Below are 24,065 nucleotides of genomic sequence, written 5' to 3'. Positions count from 1 at the left end.
CATGAGCATGAACACACCTGAGTAACGTGGGTTTCATGGATGTGGTACACAAACATGAGCATGAACACACCTGAGTAACTTGGGTTTCATGGACGTGGTACACAAACATGAGCATGAACACACCTGAGTAACCATGAGCGTGAACACACCTGAGTAACGTGGGTTTCATGGACGTGGTACACAAACATCATTTCTGAATCATGTTTCCAAATCTTCTTGCTCTATGCATTATAGAAATATCAATTTTAATTATGCTACTGTTAATACATCCCACCATTTCTGTTCTTGTTTTCAGTATTTATAAATCTTATCACTTTTTGAAAAATAATCAGTGTTGTTTTTGAATAATAGAGAACTGCTCCCAAATCCAGCACTACCCCTTTCAGTCTAAGGAAAAATTGTAAAATTCATTTTGAAGAAAAATTAAGGTATCAAAAGGCACGGGTTCACCACTTCCCTTATCTATGAGCTGAGTTGGTAAAATATTTAACCGATTACAAGATCAGCTGCACTAACAAACACTTCATCACTTTTAGCTTACATCAAAATCAGTGCCATGCAAAACAAAAAAATACATTTTTAAAAAATCACAAACTATCAGAAGGCACCACTTCACCGCAAGGCTTACTGGTACCAATGTTCCAGGGTAACAAATTATTGTACTCATGCACAGGCAGAGTCCATTTAAAATGTAATTTTTTGAGTAAAATTGATATTTTATACTTATCCTGACTCATGCTCTTTTGCTTGTCTTCTTCTTCTTGCGAACATAGTGGAACACTTGTATCTCCTTAATTGAAGCTCCCTTCAATGTAAAATCACTAATTGGTACTCACCAAGAGTTGCCTCCCTTGCCCTTTTGGCGGGAACAGGTGTCGCCACCCTCTGGCCTCATGCTTCACTCTCTCCTGATTTTGCGAGCCCAACACTTGAATTTACAGGGAAATCCAAAGTGTTATGTGGGGAGGATGGGAGGGCTAACCTCATGAGTCAGGATAAGTATAAAATATCAATTTTACTCAAAAAATTACATATTTTTCCTTATCCTGACTCATGCTCTTTTGCTTGTAGAATCCTCTCTGGAAGCGGAGGTGGGCAAAACAGAATACTTTGGATTTATAGAATTAGTGATTTATATAGATATAACTGTAATAACCCCTCACGGGAACTTCATAAAGGCATAGACTTAGGATAATTCCTCTATTATAAGCCATAGGTTATAATGCCATACTGGGGTATTTACATTAATAATATACTGAGATATTATAAACAACAATATCAAAGCGACTCTGATAGAAGCTATACCACTGAACATATATACATAGTGCTAGAACTCCGTGGAGTTATAAGCTAGATAATGCATGTAACAATTATGCATATTAATCTCGTAAGACTACGTGTTAGCGTTCTGAGGGACTGTCAACTGCTGTCGCGAGGACCAAGGGACGAAATGGTGAATGCCTGAGGCGTCCTCGGTGGTGATATCTCTCAGGTAGTGATTAGCAAACACCATGTTAGATTTCCAAAAGCATCCTTCCATAATTGTATTCAATGAACAGTTACGTGTAGAGGCGAGTGTGGAAGCTAAAGCCCTGATCTCATGGGGATTTGATGCTGTTGGAGGGTCCAGTCCTGCTGCCTTGTAGGTATGAAGTATGACAGTTCTTATCCATATAGATATGGTGAGTGCGAGAGACTTCTGTCTGAGTTGTTGCCGACAAGGGAATGAATAATCGTTTGAGAAATCTTAGCCTTGTTTTGGAGCGTCGTAAATAGATTTTGAGAGCTCTGACTGGGCATAGAGATAAGTCCAGTGTATCTTGAGATCGAGAATGGAGGATAATGCAGGGATATGAAATAACCTGTCTGGTTGACCTGGTAGTTGATTTTTGGCGATGAAATCCCATCTTAGTCCCAGGTGTGCTGTGTTTTGATTGTCATCAAACTGTATCCTCTCATAATCTAGTCGTGAATTTCCGACATCCTGGCTGCTGTGGCTAGAGATAACAGGAAAAGCGTTTTCTGTGAGAGAAATTCAAAGTTTGTCGATTCCAACGGTTCATAAGCCTCACTTGTGAGGTGTTGTAACACTATATTCAGATCCCAAGCTGGAAGTGGAACTTCGCTTTTGGTCCTCAATCGGAAAGCAAGTAGTAAGGCCAGTAACTCTGGAGTTTTAGTCAATTTGACACCCGTTCTCATAGTAATCCACAGAACTAAAGCGGCAAGATATGTTGACAATGTCGAGCCTTTTAAATGTTTGTTTTGCCGTAAGTAACACAAATAATCTGCCACTTGTGGATGAGTAGCATCTCTTGCTGTAAATCCCTTATTTGCTGCGTAATTCTCAAAACTGTGCCACTTGTCGTCGTACAAGTTACGTGTAGAATTAAGTAAGGCAAAGCGTGACGCTTTTGCGCCCTGGTAGAATACCCTCTCTTGTTTAAACACATTTTAATACAGTCCATGCATTGAAGTTGGAATACTTCTGGGCTTCCGTGCACCTGTTTGGTGTGTGGATGTATTAATAGATTTGGCTTGGGTAGCTCTAGTGTTGGTTGACCGATTTCTTGAATTAGAATGGGAAACCACGTTCTGGCCCGACCAGTAGAGTAGCGACCAAAGTGAGTTGGAGGCTCTGTGTTTGTCTGATTTTCTGTAACACTTGAGGTATTATTGCTGGCGGCGGAAGCAGCGTGCGCGTTGAGGCCTTCCAGGATATGCTTAAATCCGTTGCCCATGCTTGTGGGTCTGGGACTGGTGACCACGAATGTCGGTAGCTGATTGTTGAAGCGTGTGGCGAATAGATCTACTAGCGGCTCCTATTTGCTTGATTATCTGTGCAAATATTTCTGTATTGAGCATCCATTCTGTCGGTGGCGGTTGATGTGGCGAGAGAGTCGTCTGCTAGTACATTCTTGGCTCGGGGAATGTGACATGCTCTGACATGTAGGTTTAGATCGTGGATTAGATCGAACAGTTGAAAGCTTAAAGTCAATAGGTTCAGTGATCTCGTTGAACCTTGTTTGTTCACATAGAAGCGCCACTGTCGAGTTGTCGGTATGAATCATTAAGTCGCATTCTGTAGAATGGTGCTCCAATGAAGTATGGCGTTGATTACAGCTTTCATCTCTAACATGTTTATATGGAGCTTGCTTTCTTGCTGATTCCATAACCCTGATGCCGTCGGTTGGCGAGATGAGCTCCCCAACCTTGGAAGCGGCGCGTCTACATATAGATGGGTTTTGAATTCCTGCTCTTCTAAACAAATACCTTCATGAACATTGACCTCCTGGTCCACCATAGTAGATGAGGTCTGAGGCGTTTGGTAGACTGAATGGTTGTAGGTCGTCGAGATGTGCATTGATGAAGACCTGTATTGGGCGTAACTGTAATCTGCCTGAGACTGTCATGTCTTGGGCTGATGTGAGAGACCAACAAGCTCTGCCATTGTCGTAGTGGTAGTAGAGAGAGTAGAGCTGGCGGAATGGTCTGTTGGATCTTGAGCCAGCGGTCTTCTGAATCTGACGATACGGTTGTGATTAAGTGATAAATCGAATGCCTAGGAACTGCAGATCTTGCGATGGTACTAGGTCCGACTTGAGTAAGTTTACTAACCATCCTAGCTGTGTTAGTAGCTTTATGATGTAGTTTAACTGTAGTTTGAGGCGCTGTGGATCTTGATCTACTTGTATCCCGTCGTCGAGGTAGAGCGCTCTCGTAGCCCTAGGCGATGTAGATAGGTGACAATAGGTTTCGTTATCCTCGTGAATAGCCAGGGGCTGATGATATGCGAATGGGAATTACTTTCCATTGGTAATGTAGCCCGTCTAGTGTAAATCTTAGATATTTCCTGGATTAGGGATGTATCGGGATATGTAGATATCGTCTTGCAGATCTATACTGGCCATGTAATCCATGGGGCGAATCAACTGCGTAACTGAGGAAGGTGTATCATCGCGAAACTTTGGTGGTTTTGCGTAGATAATTCCTGTTGAAAAAGCTCATGTTGTAAATGAGTCTGTATTTCTCCTTGGAGTTTTTCTTGGGTACTAGGAAAACTGGGGAGTAGAAGCCTGGTTCGATGTTTACTTGATCTAGTACTTCTATGGCCTGCTTGGTTATGAGTGATGTAACCGCCTCTCTTAACTTTGGTAGTTGTTGTGCCTGTAAGTCGAACTTGTAAGGGTTGACTGTCAGCGGGGCGTGGCCTGTAGTGGGATCTGAAATCCGTGTTGAAGAATGTTGGAGACATAAGGGTCTTGTAACATTCCCCAGTTCTCCCAGTGTAGTTGGAAGCGTCCACCCACTTGTGGCGGTTGTACTGGAGCGGCTGGGGTGGAAGACTCCAGTCGTTCGAACCTGTCTTTCAGCGTTTATAGTTGCGGGAACCTCTGGGTGTCCTGCCTCTTCCTGACCCTCCTCTATAGTTGCCATATGGGCGACGAAAGAATCTTTTCCCCTGGCTGGCTATCTTCCTATCCGTGCTTTCTGTAGTCGAGAACTTAGATCTCCTGAGTATCTTTGTGAAGTCTGCCTGATGGCTGGCTGGCTAAGCGTGTCCATCGACTTGATCATAAGGACTTCTCTGGAGTCCTTAGTGACTTCCTTGGAGACTTTGTCTATTCCTCCGTCAAAGATGTTTGGGGATGACCACGGGGCTGTATAGAGTGGAGCTGTAAAGTTCTCACCCCAGCTGCAGGAAGCGAGGAGGCCTTGGCGACGAGCTAAGGTCAGTGCTGCTGAGACAGATGTGAGATGATCTGTAAGGAACTGCTGGTCCTTCTTTTGCATCAGTAGGGCCGAGTAGATCATCCTATCATCTTCAGAGGTCGTATTCTACGAAATCTGGTGATAAGTGTCTCATTGATGGTTCTAGATCTATTTAGGCCAAAAACATCGTCTCGTCATGTTTTCTATCTGCACCAACTTGCGATCGTCAATCTTGTAGTTCTTGTTCTTAACATGGCTGATCAGCTTGTAGTTGTCATCGATGTCTTGTGCCTTCAGGAAGGGGTCCATGTTGTGCGTGGAGAACTTCTTAAGCGTGAAAGTTCGGCAGATGTGGTGTCTGCACTTTCGTAGCTTTAATGAAGGCTGTATCTAGATTATGTGGCACCGCGGCAATCCGGGTCGATCGGAGGTAAGGTGATGGCGTCTGCATCGTCTTCCTTCATCAGGTATGTCTGCGCTGAGTTGCCACTCTTGGGCGGATGAAGATAAATCTAGGTTGTTTACCATCCAATATCTTATCTCAGCGTCTGAGAAGATGATGCCTCCATCATCTTCTGTACCAACATCGGAGATGAGAGGTTGATGCTCTTCTGATGGTGACCTGTGGGCTGCTATCTCTATGTCGGGTGACACTTTCGGGGAGACCTGACTGTAGACCTGCGTGCCGACTTGTGTGGTGACCTGCGAGGTGATGTATGCGTGGAGATCGGCGTGGTGAGCGGCGTGGAGATCGTCTAGGTGATCTCGTCTATGGGAAGACCTAGATCTGCGAGGAGAATGTTGATGGCCGTGAAGCTCTTGAATAGTCCCTCGGCGTCCTTCTGGGCGATGGCGATCTGTGTGGCGACGCCGTGCAGCTTCCTCTGCGTCGGACCTGGGGGCGGCGCCTTGACTTCGTGGCGGTTTCCGTGGCGTCTGGTGGTCTGAGTCTGCATCTGAGGATGAGGCGAGGGCGGTGGCGATCTCTCCGTCTTAGCGAAGGCCTTCGCGAAGACTGTACATCTCGTCCTTCGTCGAGGTGGTCTGTGACTTCCTTCGAAGGCTGCTTCGTCGTGGCTGCTTCGCTGACTGGGGGTGCCTCTGGGGTGTCGTCTGCGTTGCTCAGGCCCTGGGCTGGCTGCTTCTCTCGTCTGTAGTGGCCCTCCATCATGGTCATGATCTGCGCAACAGCTTCGTCTGGGATGGTCTGCGGCGAAGTAGTCGGTGCCCTCTCTGCGATGACAGCTGCTGAGCCCTCAGGAAGTCGTCTGACATCAGTGTAGAGGCATCAGGCTGCATGGCGATCTCTGCTGATGTCACTGTAGCTGTCACGGGTCGCTTCTTGTGGCGTCGTCAGGGATGATGATCGGCTGATCATCGTAGAGAGCCCAGTTCGGCGGCTGGAGCGATCTCGGCTGAAAGTTCTTGGCGATTTAGTAGACTTCCCTTGGATGTCGGCGCTGCCCTGGGGAGTCGAAGTCTGCGTTGAGAAGGCGTCGTGGCCCTCTTGGACTTTAGCTGCGATGGCCGGGGGCGTCTGGGGAGGCAGGGCGCTTCTTAGAGGTGGCGGACTGCATCCCGCCCATCTTCCGGCGGAGTCTCTAAGCGAAACACCAGGCGGGAGGGGTCTATCGACAGCAGCTGACTGGAAGGGAATCCGATGTATCGGCCATGTCTAACCCTTGTTTGCGTGACCTATCTGCGATGCGTCTCCGCGGCGCAAAAGATATTTATGAAAAGCAGAATTGGATAGATTAATGCAGTAACTGCAGCGTGTATCAAGCGCACAAAGTAGCACAACTAGGGCATAATACATGCGGGTCAGCAACAGAAAAGCGTAAATTGCAAATAGTACAGATTTTCATCAGCGTAATACTAGCTGAACAATCCGCGAACTCCGTGAATAAACGGTAGAAATACGATTAATTATCAATGCAAATTAATGAAGGATACTAGCTATACCTCTATAGTAACCTATAAGGGGTAATAAACTAAGAAAACCAAAGGATATAGTGTGTAAGGAGACACAGGCTCTCACATCCTGCTCACTGGTGAAGAGGGAGAGTGAAGCATGAGGCCAGAGGGTGGCGACACCTGTTCCGCCAAAGGGCAAGGGAGGCAACTCTTGGTGAGTACCAATTAGTGATTTTACATTGAAGGGGCTTCAATTAAGGAGATACAAGTGTTCCACTATGTTAGCAAGAAGAAGACAAGCAAAAGAGCATGAGTCAGGATAAGGAAAATGGTTTTCCGTGGAAACCTGACATACAATTGAACTTGACTGTCTCATGTTGCACACAATGAAGTGGACGTAGATGAAGATTGCTATTTTTTAGCACATGGCCTATCTGTGGGTCATGATTAACTTGTGTATTAAGTTTGGTGAACCTAGCATGTATAGTTTTGATGATATGCCGTGGTCAGGTAACCATCAAACACATTTTGCATGTACCTAGCATGAACATAGCATGTAAACTTTAAGAGATATGCTCCGGACAAAACCATCAAACACATTTGGCACTAAGTCATGTTTCCATGGAAACAGCAAAAAAAACAAAATTCTGAAAAACCTTTGAAATAGCAAAAGGCACATCAATGGGTAATGATTAACATGTGTGTGAAGTTTGGTGAACATAGCATGTAAACTTTAAGAGATATGCTCCGGACAAAATAATCGAACACGTTTGGCACTAAGTCATGTTTCCATGGAAACAGCAAAAAATAAAATTCATATCTGGATCTAAACCCCAAAGGCACATCTAGGGATCATGCTTGATATGTGTACCAAGTTTGATGAAGCTAGCATGTATAGTTTGGAAGATCTGCTCCGGACAAGATGACATCCTCATAGTCACAGCCTAAGTCGTGTTTCCATGGAAACAGCAAAAAAACAAAATTTCTGAAAAAACTTAAAATAGCAAACGGCACATCAATGGGTAATGATTAACATGTGTGTGAAGTTTGGTGAACCTAGCATGTAAACTTTAAGAGATATGCTCCGGACAAAGTTTCGGGACGGACGGACAGAATGAACGCTATATACCCGTTACTTTTTAGCGGGGGTATAATAATAATGTGACAGCTTTATGTTAACTGTGCACAAACAAAATAGTGCAGTATATCAGAACAATATCATGACATGAAATAAATTAGAAAAGTATGGTTATGACTAACAGGACACATTCTACATGAAACGTTTAGGAAAAAAAAATTAGTTTTCTGCAATGACCTGAAAACAGGAAAAGGGGCTATCTTAACTGCAAACCATTTCAACCAAAATGTTCACACCCAGAAACCAATATTGACAGCCACGTTTCCCTTCTCAACCTGTCCTGGGACAGTGACTGACTGTCACCAATATTCCCAGCAAACATTAGTTTGGTCATAACACACCTGCATGTATTATCATTCTAAGTGCGAGTAAAATCTCTGGGGTGTCTGTTTCGGATTTATCTTCTATTTTTAATTCCTGTGTTCTTAACCTTGCTGAGAGAATTTTATCTGATTCCAGCCATGTTTTATTTTCTGAATATAATCTTTTACCTTCAGGCCACTGATACCAAATGCCCCGTTTTAAAACAAAAAGAGTTCAAAATTAATTTATTCCAGCAAGTATTCGCCTTTTAAATGACTTAACTTTGTCTGTCTATTGTGTTGTTTTGTATTTTCTTAACCTTTATGTCGTTTTAATATTAAATTATGTGACCACTTTCAAATGTAGAAAGAATTCCCCTTGGGGCAATAAAGTATTGTCATGGTCACCAGGTCAGTGTCATCATGTCCAAAAACTAGTGAAAATGTTCTATGGCCAGGTGTCTGTGGGTAAATCACTCAAACTAAATACTTTTAAAGTTTATCACATATCATGAAAAGGATGTACCAAGTAAATTGGTACCACATGGAATAGAACGATAATATACATTGAATATATATGATCAAAATAATCATAGTAGGCTTTCTCATTATGACAGTCATGTTTGGGGTGCTCCGAACTGGAATATTGTTGGTTGACGATGTTGAGGCAGGAATCTTATATACATACATGAACCATGTACGTTATCAAAATCAATCTAAAAATCAGTATGTTTCAACATGTTTTTATGCTTTCTATTCATGCCTTGACTGAATACTGTCATCTGTGTGCATGATTTTGAGGCAGTCATGGCATCACATTGAACAGTTTGTTTCCACAAATCTAACAGTTTGTTTATCTTATAACTAATTCCTCAATTCTTTTAACATTTAACTTTCCAGGTATATTTACATTTTTATGACTTATGCAACAAGAATCATCAGAAGATGACAAATTCCCCCGACCCCCACAAATTTGGAAGAACAAATCATCTGACAGTTACTTAACGTCCAATTTTTGGGGGACTAAATCAAAATTGTTTCCATGGAAATCATGAAAAATATAAATGTCAAGAATATGCAAATAGCCCAAAGGCACCACTTCAAGGTCTGCCAAGTTTTGTTGAAAGATATAGAACGGTTTTCGAGTTGTGCTCCGGAAACAAATCCCACCCCTCCCTTTTGAGACATATCCAAAATGTTTCCATGGAAACCAAGAAAAATATAAATGACAAAAATCTGCAAATAGCAACAGGCATCACATTAGGTTCTGTTTGATATATCTACCAATTTTTGTTGAAAAATATTGAAAGTTTTTTAGTTATGCCCCGGAAACAAAATGATTACGGACGGACGGACGAGGCATCGACTATATCCCCTGCATTACATGCCAGGGGATAACAAGGACGACTGTGGCCAACTGACGACTGTATCTCCTGAAATAATTGAACATTGGATGTTTGCTTGGATTACATTTTCCAATACTATTCATAGGTGACCACTTTGTTTTCACAAGTACTATTCGGGATGAAATCATTTGGGCCATCTGATCATGACACTACATACCTGAAACACAAGAATGATCAGCAGATGACACATACCCCAACCTAGTGAAAGTCAGAAACAGAATTGGCTGCTCTATGAGTGAAACAAAAAGAAAATGCTGTTGACTTTTTCACTATCCCAAAACATCAAAGCTTTCAAGATACCACTTGTGGGATCATTATAGCAAGTTGCATCAAGAAATATTTAACAACTTGTGGAGTTATCCTCCAGAAACCCCACTACCCTCATTGTGAGAAATGTCCAAGTTGTCATGAAAAAATAATATACATAATTTTAAAGCCTAAATCATAACAAGGCACCTGTTCACCACTAGACTGATCTGTGGTCCAAGTTACAACTGTTTAGATTTGAACAGTGGAAACAGCGGAGAGACTATATCCCCATTTTTCAGGGTACAATAAGGGCTGACTACTGCCAGCAAGACATAACAGAAACACTGCCTCGGTAAGGTACAATGACACATCTGAACAAAATGAAAGGGTAATGTAAGGACCTGCATCAAAAGGTTACATTGGCTATATATATACTCAGTGGTGTTTATTATGTGTAGCAAGTAGCTCAAACTTATTTGGATAATTTCCCCAATGTTTGTAGTCCAGGTATGTAGAGCACAGTTCAGCAGCTAGTCAGTATTAACGTACACAAAGGAGCCTTTGATCAACAGGGGCTTTTCACCAGAAACCCGGGATTATCCTTTTCAAGATCTGGATATATGAATGAAAATCCTTGCTGATGTTATTACCATCACATAAAGGAAATGTTATCTATTCAATCTACACAAATTGAAGCAATATTTTGAAAATGTGTCAGAAGTCAAGCCTGTCAATCAAATCCTTCTTGTGTGAGTTCCCTCTCATCTACTTGCCTGACCTTGCCTTTTACCATTATAGTAAAGAGAGTCTGGCAGAAATAGAAGTATATCAGTAAAGATTTCTGAAAGTAAAACACTCAAATACTGTTGGAAATAGAAAAAAACTGTTTTAGATCCACATTTAGATCCACAATTTATTAGTGCAGAAATGAGCAATGTGGTTGCAAGTCCAAGTCCAAGTCGACTTATTGGGAACAGACCTTGGCTTTATGCAAATTAGTGTACGATGATATTGTATTACAAAGGACACTTTTTGAATGCCCATTTTGAAATTAGACTTAGGTTCATTAGAAATGATAGCTGACATACAAAATAATATTTTTACTTGTGAAACTCTTAAGGGTGTAGCTACCATAGAGTCTCACTACCACTATAAATCAAACAGACATGGGGGGGGGATCGTCTCAAAACCAAAACCAGGTCGGGTGTCGCAGCCGATGGTTGGGGTCGGGCTGAGGGATAGAGATATCAGCTCAGATAAGATTATCCTTTAAAACCGACTAGAATATCACAGCATCAAGAATGTAATTTTCTGAATTAAATTGATATTTTATACTTATTCTGACTCATGCTTATTTGCTTGTCTTCTTCCTCTTGCGAACATAGTGGAACACTTGTATCTCCTTATTGAAGCTCCCTTCAATAAAACGTACGTAAAATCACTACTCACCAGAGTTATCTCTGTTTCCGGTTTTGGCGGGAAAAGTGGCGCCACTGTTTTCCCACGCTTCACTCTCTCCTGATAATGAGCCCGACACTTGAATTTGCAGGGAAATCCAAAGTGTCTAGTGGGGAGGTTGGGAGGGCTTACCTCATGAGTCAGGATAAGTATAAAATATCAATTTTATTCAGAAAATTACATATTTTTCCTTATCCTGACTCATGCTTATTTGCTTGTAGAATCCGACGGATTTGGAGGCGGGAAAAATACTTTAGGATTTAGTGTAGTGATTTACGTCAATATATACCCCCTATGGGAACCATTATTGGCACTGTGCTAATCTCTGCTGCTGTTTGTGACCCTGTCCTTTCAGCTGCCTTTTGATGGGGGGGGACCACAATTGTTAACATTTGGTCCTTTCTTCTGTTAACATTTATATGTGGATTTTGCGACTCCATTTCTTGATGCAAGCATCAAGTGGAGAAGCGACCCTTTCCTGTACGAGTATTCTTACAAGTACTGGGTCATATCACTTATGCTCGTCGTTAGACGTGCATTTAGACTTAAGCAGAACTCTGCTGAGTGTAGGCTTGGTGAGTCATGTGATAAAAGAGCGAGACTTCGTCTCAGCGTCTTTGAGGAACTGTCAACTGTTGTGCGACAACCAGTGGGACGAAATGGTGAATGCCTGAGACATCCTCGGTGGCGATATCTCTGAAGTAGTGGTTTGCAAACACCATGTCTGATTTCCAGAAGCAGCCCTCCATTATCGTCTGTAACGAGCAATTCCCATGAAGAGCGAGTGTTGACGCCAGAGCTCTAACTTCGCGTGGGTTGGAGGCTCTTGGAGGATCAAGTCCTGCTGCCTTGTAGGCCCGTAGTATGACAGTTCTGATCCAGATTGATATGGTAGTGCGGGAGACCTCCGTCTGTGTCGCTGTCAATATCGGGATGAAAACTCGCTTGAACTTGCGTCTCCTAGTTCTGGATCGTTGTAAATATATTTTCAATGCTCTCACTGGGCACAAAGATAAGTCATGCGTATCTTGTGGTCCGAGGACGGAGGATAATGCTGGGACGTCTGTCCGGTTGACCTGGCAGTTGATTCTTTGCGATGAAATCCCATCGTAGTCCCATATGCACTGTGTTTGTTTTTTTATCAAACCGTGTTCTCTCGTAGTCTAGAGCATGTATTTCTGACATCCTGGCTGCTGCTGCTAGGGATAGCAGGAACAGCGTCTTTGTGTCAAGAATTCGAAGGATGTTGTCTCTAATAGTTCGTAGACGTCACTGGGTGAGATGTCGTAGAACAGCTTTCAATCTCTGTTGTTGGTCCTCCAATTTATAAGAGCGTAACAAGGCCAGTAACTCTGGTACTTTCGTTAGCTTGCCACCTGTCCTCATAGTGATGACTGAGCTCAATGCCGCTAGGTATGTTCAAATTGTAGACCCTTTTAGCCGCTTTGTTTGCCTTAGGTGACAAATGTAGTCCGCCACTTGAGGGTGTGATGCTTTTCTAGCTGAAAAAACGTTTCTGGCAGCATATGTCTCTAAGCTTCGCCACTTGTCGTTGTACAAGTTGCGTGTAGACTTGCGTAAAGCTAGTGTCACTGCTTTGGCTGCTCTGGCGGAGTACCCTCTCTTGTTCAAGCACGCCTTGATACAGTCCACACGTGTAGTTGGAATGTCCCTGGGTTGCCGTGCGCCTGCTTTGTGTGAGGATGTACGAGTAGATTCGACCACTCTGGTAGTTGCAGCTGTGGTGGTCCTAGTTCTTGTATGAGAATGGGGAACCACATTCTCGCTGGCCAGTAGGGCGCGACCAAAATCAGTTGGAGGTTCCTGGTCTGGCTGATTTTCTGCAACACCCTCGGTAGTAGCTGGCGGTGGAAACGCGTAGCGCGTTTAGTCCTTCCCAGGATATGCTGAGAGCGTCCGTTGCCCACGCTCGTGGATCTGGTACTGGAGAGACGAATGTTGTCAGCTGATTGTTGAAACGTGTGGCGAAGAGGTCTATCAGCGGGGCTCCTATCTCCTTGATGATCTGTTTGAAGATCTCGGGATGTAGCATCCATTCCGTCGGAGATGGTTGAGTTGGACGGGAGAGTCGTCTGCTATGACATTCCTGGCTCCTGGAATGTGGCATGCTCTTATGTGGATGTTCAGATCGTCGATTAGGTCGAACAGTTGAAAGCAGAGGTCCAGCAGGTTCAATGATCGTGTTGATCCTTGCTTGTTTATGTAGAACGCCACTGTGGAGTTGTCCGTGTGTACCATGAGATGCGCATTCTGTAGAATGTTGCTCCAATGGAGTATGGCGTTGACGACTGCTTTCATTTCCAGCATGTTGATGTGCAGACTTTTCTCTTCCTTGGTCCATTTCCCGGCTGCCACATCGTTGTCGAGATGTGCTCCCCAACCTTGGAGTGACGCGTCCACATACAGATGAGTCTTGCACTCCGGCTCTGCTAGATAGATGCCTTCTCAGGTCATTACATCTCTGGGTCCACCATAGTAGATGAGGTCTGAGGTAGTCCGGGAGACCCGAAGGGGTCTGGAGTCGTCGAGATGAGCATTGATGAGGACCTGTAGCGACCATAGCGTAGCTGTAATCTCCCTCTGGCTGTCATGTCTTGTGCAGACGTGAGGGAGACCCAACAGACTCTGCCACTGTCGTAGTGGCCCGCGGAGAGAGTAGGGCTTGTGGGATTGTCTGTTGAATCTTGAGCCATCGGTCCTCTGGTACGACGATGCGGTTCTGCGTCGTGAGAAATCTGATGCCTAGGAACTGCAGGTCCTGCGTAGGTTCTAGGTCCGACTTGAGTAGATTCACTAACCACCCCAGCTGTGTAAGCAGTTTGATGGTAAAGTTCAACTGTAGTCTGAGATGCTTGGGATCTTGATGTACTTGAATCCCGTCGTCGAGGTAAAAGGCACTGACGTAGACCTCGATGATGTAGATATATGACTATGGGTTTCGTCACCCTTGTAAACAACCAAGGGGCCGATGATATTCCAAATGGCAGGACCTTCCATTGGTAATGTAGCCCGTCCAGTGTAAACCTGAGGTACTTCCTCGAGTCTGGATGTACAGGAATATGCAGGTAGGCGTCCTGTAGATCTATGCTGGCCATGTAGTCCATCGGACGGACGAGGTGGATTAGTTGAGGTAGATGTATCATGCGGAACTTGGGAGGTCTGCTCAGATAGTCTCTGTTGAATGTGCTCATATTGTAGATGAGTCGGAACTTTTCTTTGGAGTTTTTCTTGGGCACTAGGAAAACTGGGGAGTAGAAACCTGGCGTGATGTTGGTTTGATCTACGACCTCTATGGCTCGCTTTACTAGTAGAGATGAGACCGCCTCTCGTAACTTCTCTATCTGATGAGTCTTGAAGTCGAACTTGTGAGGGTCGACTGTAAGCGGTGGAGCGGCCTGTAGTTGTATGCGATATCCGTTTCTTAGGATGTTGGATACAAACGGATCTTGAAGTATTCCCCAGTTTTCCCAGTGTAGCTGAAGGCGTCCACCCACTTGTGAAGGTTGTACAGGAACGGCTGGTGGTGGAAGACTCCAGTCGTTCCGAACCCTTCTTTCATCGTCGATAATCCTTGGCCCCTCTGGGTGCCCTGCCTCGTCCGGACCTTGCTCTGTAGTTGCCGGCTGGGCGACGAAAGGAACTTTTTCCGCCTCTGGAGCTACCCACTTTCTTGTCCCGTGCTCTCTGTATCCCAGGAAACTTGGACTTGCCCGAGTAGCGCTGGGATGTTTGCCTGATGACGCTGGCCAGAGTATCTATGGACTTGATCATAAGGACCTCCCTTGAGTCTTTGGTAACTTCCTTGGCAACCTCGTCGATTCCTCCAGCGAAGATGGAAGGAGTTGACCATGGGGCTGTGTAGAGTGACTTGGTAAAGTGGTCACTCCAACTGCAGGAGGCGAGGAGACCTTGTCGACGTGCCAGTGTCAGCGCTGCGGAGATGGATGAGAGATGGTCTGTCATAAACTGTTGGTCCTTCTTCTGCATAAGGAGGGCCGAATATATCATCCTATCTTCTTCTGTAGTAGAGTCTCGGAATTTAGCGATGAGCGTTTCGTTGACTGCCCTTGATCTGTTGAGGCCGAAGTACATGCGCCTGGTAATAGTTTCAACTTGTGCCAACTTTTTGTCTTCAATGTTGTAAGACTTGGCCTTGGCATCACTGATGACTTTGAAGTTCTCATCGATGTCCTATGCCTTCAGGAATGGATCCATGTTGTGGAAAGAGAACTTTTTGGCGTTGAACTGTGGTAGATGCGGCGCCTGGGCTTTTGTGGCTGACTTGAAGGCTGCGTCCAGGTTCTCGGGGACCGCTGCGATGGGATCAATCGGAGGGAGAGTGATCGTGTCGACATCATCATTCTGCATGAGAAAGGTGTGAGCCGGATTATCATCCTTAGATGGTGATGCCAAGTCTAGACCCTTGGCCATCAAGTAGCGTATTTCAGCGTCCGAAAAGATGATCCCGCCGTCATCCTCAATGACGGAGTGTTGAGTAAGGGACGTTGATCCTCCTCCGATGGTGATCGTGGAGTCCTTCGCAACTGCGGTGACCTGTGTGGAGACCTGCGCGGAGACCTGCGCGGAGACTTGTGTGGCGACGTTCGTGGAGACCTGCGCGGAGACCTGCATGGAGATCTGCGTGGAGATCGCCGTGGCGAGTGGCCCGGCGAACTGCATCTGTAGGGTGACCTGTGCGGAGATGAGCGACTGTGGGTTCGCGAATGTCTCGGCGAATCCCTCGACGATCTGCGTGATGCGGAAGATATCTTGGATACTGTATCTGAAGTCCTTCGTGAATGCCTTCGCGAACGCTGATCATCTGATTCCGCATCTGGGGAATGGCGACTGGTCCTTCGTGAACGCTGGTCGTCCGATTCTGTATCCGGGGATGGGCGATTCCTCCTTCGCGAATGCTGATCGTCCGAATCCGTAGCAGGTGATGACCGTAGTCGCCCTTCGCGAATGCCTTCGCGGATGCTGATCGTCTGAGTCCGCCGCAGGGGATGGTTGAGTCGACCTTCGCGCAGGCTGGTCCTGCAGTGTAGATCTGCTGCCAGATGTCACGTTGATGGAGGCCCCTCAGAGACGACGTCTGCGTTGGAGCCTTCGCGAAGGCTCGGGACCTCTTTGTGGGCTGGCTGTGACTTCTTCTCCAGGCCGTAACACTGCTCCATCATCTCCATGATTTGTTGGGAGAACTGCTGCATAAAGTCCCCCGGGTTGAAGGTCTGCGGTGGTAGTAGCGCTGCCCTTTCTGCGGTGATAGCGACGTGGCCCACAGGACGCTCATCTGTTGTCAGCGTAGATACCTCGGGTTGCGTGGAGATCTGCGCTGAAGTCACCGTAGCTGAGACTGGTCTTTTCTTGGGATGAACCTCTGGGATGATGATCGGTTGATCATCGTAGAGTCCCTGTTCCGTCAACGGGACAATCTCGGCTGAGAAAGTCTGTGTTGTCTGGCGCTGCTTCCCTTCCCGTGGTGGTGATATAGTGCCATTATAGGTAGCTTACAGGCTCTCACTCTACCTGCCTCAAAGGGGCGTAGAGAGTGAAGCGTGGGAAAACAAGCAACTATGTGAAGAGTGGCAAGCCACTTTTCCCGCCAAAACCGAAACAGAGATAACTCTGGTGAGTAGTGATTTTATCGTATGTTTTATTGAAGGGAGCTTCAATAAGGAGATACAAGTGTTCCACTATGTTCGCAAGAGGAAGACAAGCAAATAAGCATGAATCAGGAAAAAGAATAATAATCAAACTAGCATCTCTCTCTCAAATTGGATTTTAAATTAGGACAATACAGTATAAAAATGGGCTATAGATCGCCAACAACTGAAGGTAGATCACCATACCAGGGACCATGGGGACTTACATTGCTTTTGCTACCTGCATGTATGGTCTGATCTATTGTTTTAAGTAGCTATTCGTATTTTTTCAAAGTTTTGCCCGATTTTACGAGTAAACATGCTTTTCTGGATATCCTATTACCCATCCCACTGAGCGTAAATTTCTGTAGGCCGATGTGGGTTTTTTTTAGACATATGCTATATGCAGGCTTGTTCCTATCCCTTCTATACCCTGCTCTTCAATTACACCCACACCCTTGTTCCTATCCCTTCTACACCCTGAGACCATTCAGCACCACACAGGAAATACACCCACACCCTTGCTCCTATCCCTTCTACATCCTTACACCCACACCCTTGCTCCTATCCCTTCTACATCCATACACCCACATCCTTGTTCCTATCCCTTCTACACCCTTACACCCACACCCTTGTTCCTATCCCTTCTACACCCTTACACCCACACCCTTGTTCCTATCCCTTCTACACCCTTACACCCACACCCTTGTTCCTATCCCTTTCCACCCTTACATCAACACACTTCATCCTACCCCTCTCCACCCTTAGATCAACACACTTCATCCTACCCCTTTCCACCCTTACATCAACACACTTCATCCTACCCCTCTCCACCCTTACATCGACACACTTCATCCTACCCCTCTCCACGCTTACACCGACACACTTCATCCTAACCCTCTCCACCCTTACACCGACACACTTCATCCTACCCCTCTCCACCCTTACATCAACACACTTCATCCTACCCCTCTCCACCCTTACACCGACACACACTTCATCCTACCCCTCTCCACCCCTTACATCAACACACTTCATCCTACCCCTCTCTCCACCCTTACATCAACACACTTCATCCTACCCCTCTCCACCCTTACACCGACACACTTCATCCTACCCCTCTCCACCCTTACATCAACACACTTCATCCTACCCCTCTCCACCCTTACACCAACACACTTCATCCTACCCCTCTCCACCCTTACACCGACACACTTCATCCTAACCCTCTCCACCCTTACATCAACACACTTCATCCTACCCCTCTCCAACCTTACATCAACACACTTCATCCTACCCTCTCTCCACCCCTTACACCGACACACTTCATCCTACCCCTCTCCACCCTTACACCACACACTTCATCCTACCCCTCTCCACCCTTACATCAACACACTTCATCCCTACCCCTCTCCACCCTTACACCCCACACACTTCATCCTACCCCTCTCCACCCTTACACCGACACACTTCATCCTACCCCTCTCCACCCTTACACCAACACACTTCATCCTACCCCTCTCCACCCTTACATCAACACACTTCATCCTACCCCTCTCCACCCTTACATCAACACACTTCATCCTACCCCTCTCCACCCTTACATCAACACACTTCATCCTACCCCTCTCCACCCTTACACCGACACACTTCATCCTACCCCTCTCCACCCTTACATCAACACACTTCATCCTACCCCTCTCCACCCTTACATCAACACACTTCATCCCACCCCTCTACACCCTTACATCAACACACTTCATCCCACCCCTCTACACCCTTACATCAACACACTTCATCCTACCCGACGCTGGCCCCATACTAGTTATCTACCGTCCACATATTTTAGATCAGTCATTATTTAACATAATCCTGTTTGTACATGACACAACATTCACTTTTGCAAATCATGAACACTGGTCAAATGAGATCAGTGCTCTAAATAGATGGTTCACATGAAAACTACTCCAATACAGATGGATTGCAACTTACAACCGTATCAAATATGCAGGCTTAAAAACTAAACTCTGTCATGGTAATTGTTGCTTTATCATGTCTTTTTATTCTAAAAAATGTTCATCAAAACATTGGTAAAATTCTGTTTACTGTATTAGGTATTACTTTCTACTACAACAGGAAATGTCACTTCATGTGGGCAACAAATGGATTTTCTCCCAATCCTGCATTGCCATTGGTTAATAAACCCACTTGAATTCTCAGTTAATTTACTTCACTGTTGGAATCAGAATCCAAAAATATAACATCAGATTTGTGAATGATAGAAGCACAATAGCACACCTGTATTTGTCAATTCTACAGATGGGTAGCACAGTACTTATTGGTTTAAAACTAATATTGTAGTCTATCATAGACATCTTGAAACAAGTATATACAACACAGCCCATGCAAGTCTATGATACAAGTTCATCTAGTTTCTGCAGTTTCTGAAAATGAAGAAAAACCTCTGGGACCCTATTCACTATAGTTCATCAACATGATAAGATCATCAAAGAACTGTTTTTCCATAAAATATGTTTATTTCAAAGACTAGTTGTTAGTCTACAAGTACTGGTACTCATTTTCATGATGACAAGAAAAGTACTTGTGTGGTTGAAGAATTACCAGAATCAGTATGGCATGACACTAGAGAGTACAGGGCATAAATACAAATCTACAAACACACTAGATAAGCATCTATGATATGACATTCACCATAGTTTATAATCTATTACAGCAGCATAGTTATTTTTAGAACAAATGCATTTCTCAATCAACCTCCAATACATCTTCCCACTGCAGCAAATCATGGCAATAACTGGAAAACTCAGTTGACCAGGTTGATGGACCACCAGGCATTTTATCTTGGAATTACGTCAAAAGGATAGAGAAATACGTTACAAAACTTCATTGACACACTATGGAACATTGGACTTTTCTTGGCCACAAGTAGTAAAATCCAGTTACTATGAATTACTTTATCAATTTGTTTTGATTTAAGAAACATTTTTTGATTCAATATAAACTGTGTGTACAGATGTTTGTTTTATTGTACAATATTATTGAATGTATGTGAAAGTTGAATATTATCAAAAAAAACCCATTTAGACAACACCATTAGTGCAAGAACATGCAGATGCAGCTCTTTTTCCAACATTTTCATGATTACTCTATGATACACGTAATTTGCGTGTGTGCTAATGCTTATTAAAAGTGATGACAAAATGTTGCAGCAAATATATAAATTTCTTATGGTAACGACAAAAATTGCAAAACAAGTGTGTTCTTCAAGAAATTGCAATTTGTTTAACAACTCGGTTATGATGTTAATCATTAGTGAGATGCAAATTTCCAAGTGAATGGCAAAAATGGTTCCATATTTAACATGTATAACTATCATTGATCATGCTGATGGAAATATTTAATATTTTAAACACTGACATATGATTAAGTGGAATTATTATCCAAACCTTACTTCTAATAAGCATACCAATGAATAATCTGTTGAAATCTGATTATATTCTGAAAAAGAAATCCTATGAAAATATGAAACTGGAAATGTCTGCATTGAAACACTTGTACGGTTGCAAAGGTAGATAATGTTACAAAGGTACAAGATAATGTTACTGATTCAAATTATTTTTAACTGTGTGTATATTATGGTTTGGTTGGTTTGTTGTTTAACGCTGCACTCAGCAATATTCCAGCTATATGGCGGCACTCTGTAAATAACTGGACCAGACAATCCAGTGATCAACAGCATCAGCATCGTTCTACACAATTGGGATATGATGAGTCAAGCCAGCAAGCCTGACCAGCCAAACCCGTTGTGAAAAATATTGTCAATGAAAACAAGTGTTCCAGAATTGTTTGTGTTGTTCGATTATGAAAAAAACATGATCGATTGCTTGGTCGTTTAGTCATTGTGACCAATCTTCGATTATTTCAATTAATCAGACCACCAATTGTGTGTATAATTAGGAGATAAACATCATGTGTTGGCCAATTTTTGGGTGTTATTGAGTATTTGAAGCACGGGAATTCATTTGGAACCGACGGCGTCAGCGGAGGTTTCAAATGGAATATTCCGTGCTTCAAATACTCAATAACACCCAAAATTTGGCCAACACATGATGTTTATCGACATTGTAAACACAAAAGTAAACCAAAAGGTCCACACACGTTTTTGTGTCTGCACTCATTGACATCGTGTATGGGTACCGCAGTGAAATGTCATCAACAGGCCGTTTCGGCTGTCTCTCATGGTAGCATCTAGAACTGCTCATTTGTGACGTCATTCGGACTTTACGTCACAATATGATTTGAATGACGTCATCACTGCTGACGACGTAACAATACAATGGTGTGAGCGATGTTTGTATGTAGTAATACGCAGCGAATTTCCGGGAATCGAATACCATTTGATCACGTTTTTCAACCAATCAGATTAAAGAACACAGTGACTTTTGGTTTACAATATGCATTAATGAATGAAGTTGGACTTACCATTGGAATACCATGGGATATGTGACACAGATTATGATGGAATACCATTGAAATATGTGATCAGGATTATGGTGGAATACCATTTAGATAGATGGCATGGATTATGGTTGAATACCATTGGAATATGTGACATGGATTATGGTTGAATACCATTGGAATATGTGACATGGATTATGGTGGAATACCATTGGAATATGTGATCAGGATTATGGTGGAATACCATTGGAATATGTGATCAGGATTATGGTGGAATACCATTGGGATATGTGACATGGATTATGGTGGAATACCATTGGAATATGTGATCAGGATTATGGTGGAATACCATTGGAATATGTGACATGGATTATGGTGGAATACCATTGGAATATGTGATCAGGATTATGGTGGAATACCATTGGAATATGTGACATGGATTATGGTGGAATACCATTGGAATATGTGATCAGGATTATGGTGGAATACCATTGGAATATGTGATCAGGATTATGGTGGAATACCATTGGGATATGTGACATGGATTATGGTGGAATACCATTGGGATATGTGACACAGATTATGGTGGAATACCATTGAGACATGTCATCGGGGTTATGGTGGAATACCATTGGAATATGTGATCGGAATTATGGTGGAATACCATTGGAATATGTGATCAGGATTATGGTGGAATACCATTGGAATATGTGACATGGATTATGGTGGAATACCATTGGAATATGTGATCAGGATTATGGTGGAATACCATTGGAATATGTGACATGGATTATGGTGGAATACCATTGGAATATGTGATCAGGATTATGGTGGAATACCATTGGGATATGTGACACAGATTATGGTGGAATACCATTGAGATATGTGACATTGATTATGGTGGAATACCATTGGGATATGTGACACAGATTATGGTGGAAGACCATTGAGACATGTCATCGGGGTTATGGTGGAATACCATTGGAATATGTGATCGGAATTATGGTGGAATACCATTGGAATATGTGATCAGGATTTGGGTGCAATACCATTGAGATATGTCATCGGGGTTATGGTGGAATACCATTGGGATATGTGCCACAGGTTACATTGGAATTGGGAGAGTGGTAGGATCCATCCAAGAGTTTGGTTGGGACCCCACTTTCTCACATCTGATGACATTACATATATATTTTTGTTAAAAGTTCAGTTTGTAGTGTTTTATATATTGTGTTATTCATCATATTCATATCCTTTATGAGGACTATTGGTTTGGATAGCAACAATGATTTAACGATATATAGACTCTAGTGTGTGGCCTTCTTCATATTGCTGACCGAGTCTACCTCTATATTTAACTAAGAAAAGTTCTGACCGCAACAGAGAACATATAGCAAATCATTAAATTTGCAAACAAAACTCTGCTTCTGAATGAATATATGTCAGAGGCCCAGATAAGCTGCGTATCCGGGTAAAATACGCATATAAAATTTCCAATTACGCATTGAAAAATAATTGTTGCGTACCAATTACACATTTAAAATGTTAGATATGCAAAAATTTTAAAACAAATGCACGTACGGAATATATTTATAAAAATCGCTTGCGTAATGAAAAAGACATCGATTGCTATCAAGTTGTACTGTTAGTATAAGTGCTGTACTGTCCATTTAGGATGAGTGTTTTTTTATGAACTCATTTCCATTATATTTAAGTTGGTTTTGATTAGGTATGACATAAGGCAGAACATACCTGCTTAGTAAACTTACTCAGTCACATAATACTTAGGTGAATAAAATGACTGAAATACGCACGTTTGAAAGCAGTGGGTAACGGAAAATGAAATACCCACTCAACATTAATAATACCCACTCCAAAAAAATACAGTGGGTACAGTACCCACATGAGGTAAATCTTATCTGGAGGTCTGTATGTTATGTTATGCTGACATTGGTGTCGTGCGATATATATTGAAAGTAAGATACCTGTATCCATCTCTCCGTTTCGTGAAGGGCCAATTCCGTAAAAAAATCCATCTCTTCGTCCTCGAGAAATTTTGCATCCCATGCATCGTTATCCGGTGTGTCCTCGGCCATTGTTTCGCCGCGCGTAAATCCGCTGGGTTGGGTCTGACAGTCAGAGGGCACAAGACGGCCAAGCCCAGGCCAATGGCTAGCCTTGATCAACACCAAAACACAGCCCGCAGGTGACAGAATTTTGGCGAAAATTCAACAAGTGCTGATTGACAACATGTATTACTCCTCCCAACGACGATATGGACACGGGGGCTGCCACATGGGTATATCCTCAATGAAACTGCACTTGTCACTACCACGTATCATCTACAAATAACTTTCCCATGTGCACATTTTGAAAACATCATTATGTACAGCACTCACTTCCCCCACACTCGGCCTGACACGGTCCAGTGCGAAAAGTCACGTGTCACGTGATCCACCTGAACCCGTCAAAAGTAGGGGCGTTCACATCATAAAGTCGGGGTTTGTTACATATGATGATGTTTATGACCCCTTAGCTCGACCAACGAGCGAAAGGACACCATAAACCAGGTGTTGTATGATATATAACCACCTCGTGAAATGACCATTGACGACGGTATGTCGGTCCTCTGACGACAGTCTATCACTGAAACAATACGATCCGAATGGAATCGAAAGTGGCATTTCTGCAGACCCATTGGACGGACTGTATGGATGTGTAAAGTTGGTATAGATCTGCC

The 24,065-nt window shown here is 43.5% G+C and overlaps 1 protein-coding gene across 1 annotated transcript in view; it reads right to left on the bottom strand.

The window, feature by feature from the left end:
- Positions 1-23,714, bottom strand: part of LOC124285514 (LIM and calponin homology domains-containing protein 1-like) — a 162,202-nt gene extending 138,488 nt beyond the window's left edge. Inside the window, 1 exon segment of the mRNA XM_046721755.1 lies at positions 23,311-23,714. Within this exon segment, the coding sequence (XP_046577711.1) occupies positions 23,311-23,421 (111 nt within the window). The 5' untranslated portion in view covers positions 23,422-23,714.
- Between the last annotated feature and the right edge of the window lie 351 nt (positions 23,715-24,065).

This window comes from Haliotis rubra, unplaced genomic scaffold (assembly GCF_003918875.1).
Source record: "Haliotis rubra isolate DU_JTF1 unplaced genomic scaffold, ASM391887v1 Scf361, whole genome shotgun sequence".
NCBI lineage: Eukaryota > Metazoa > Mollusca > Gastropoda > Lepetellida > Haliotidae > Haliotis > Haliotis rubra.
The sequence above is the reverse complement of the archived record's forward strand: the minus strand, read 5'-3'. Positions and strand labels throughout refer to the sequence as shown.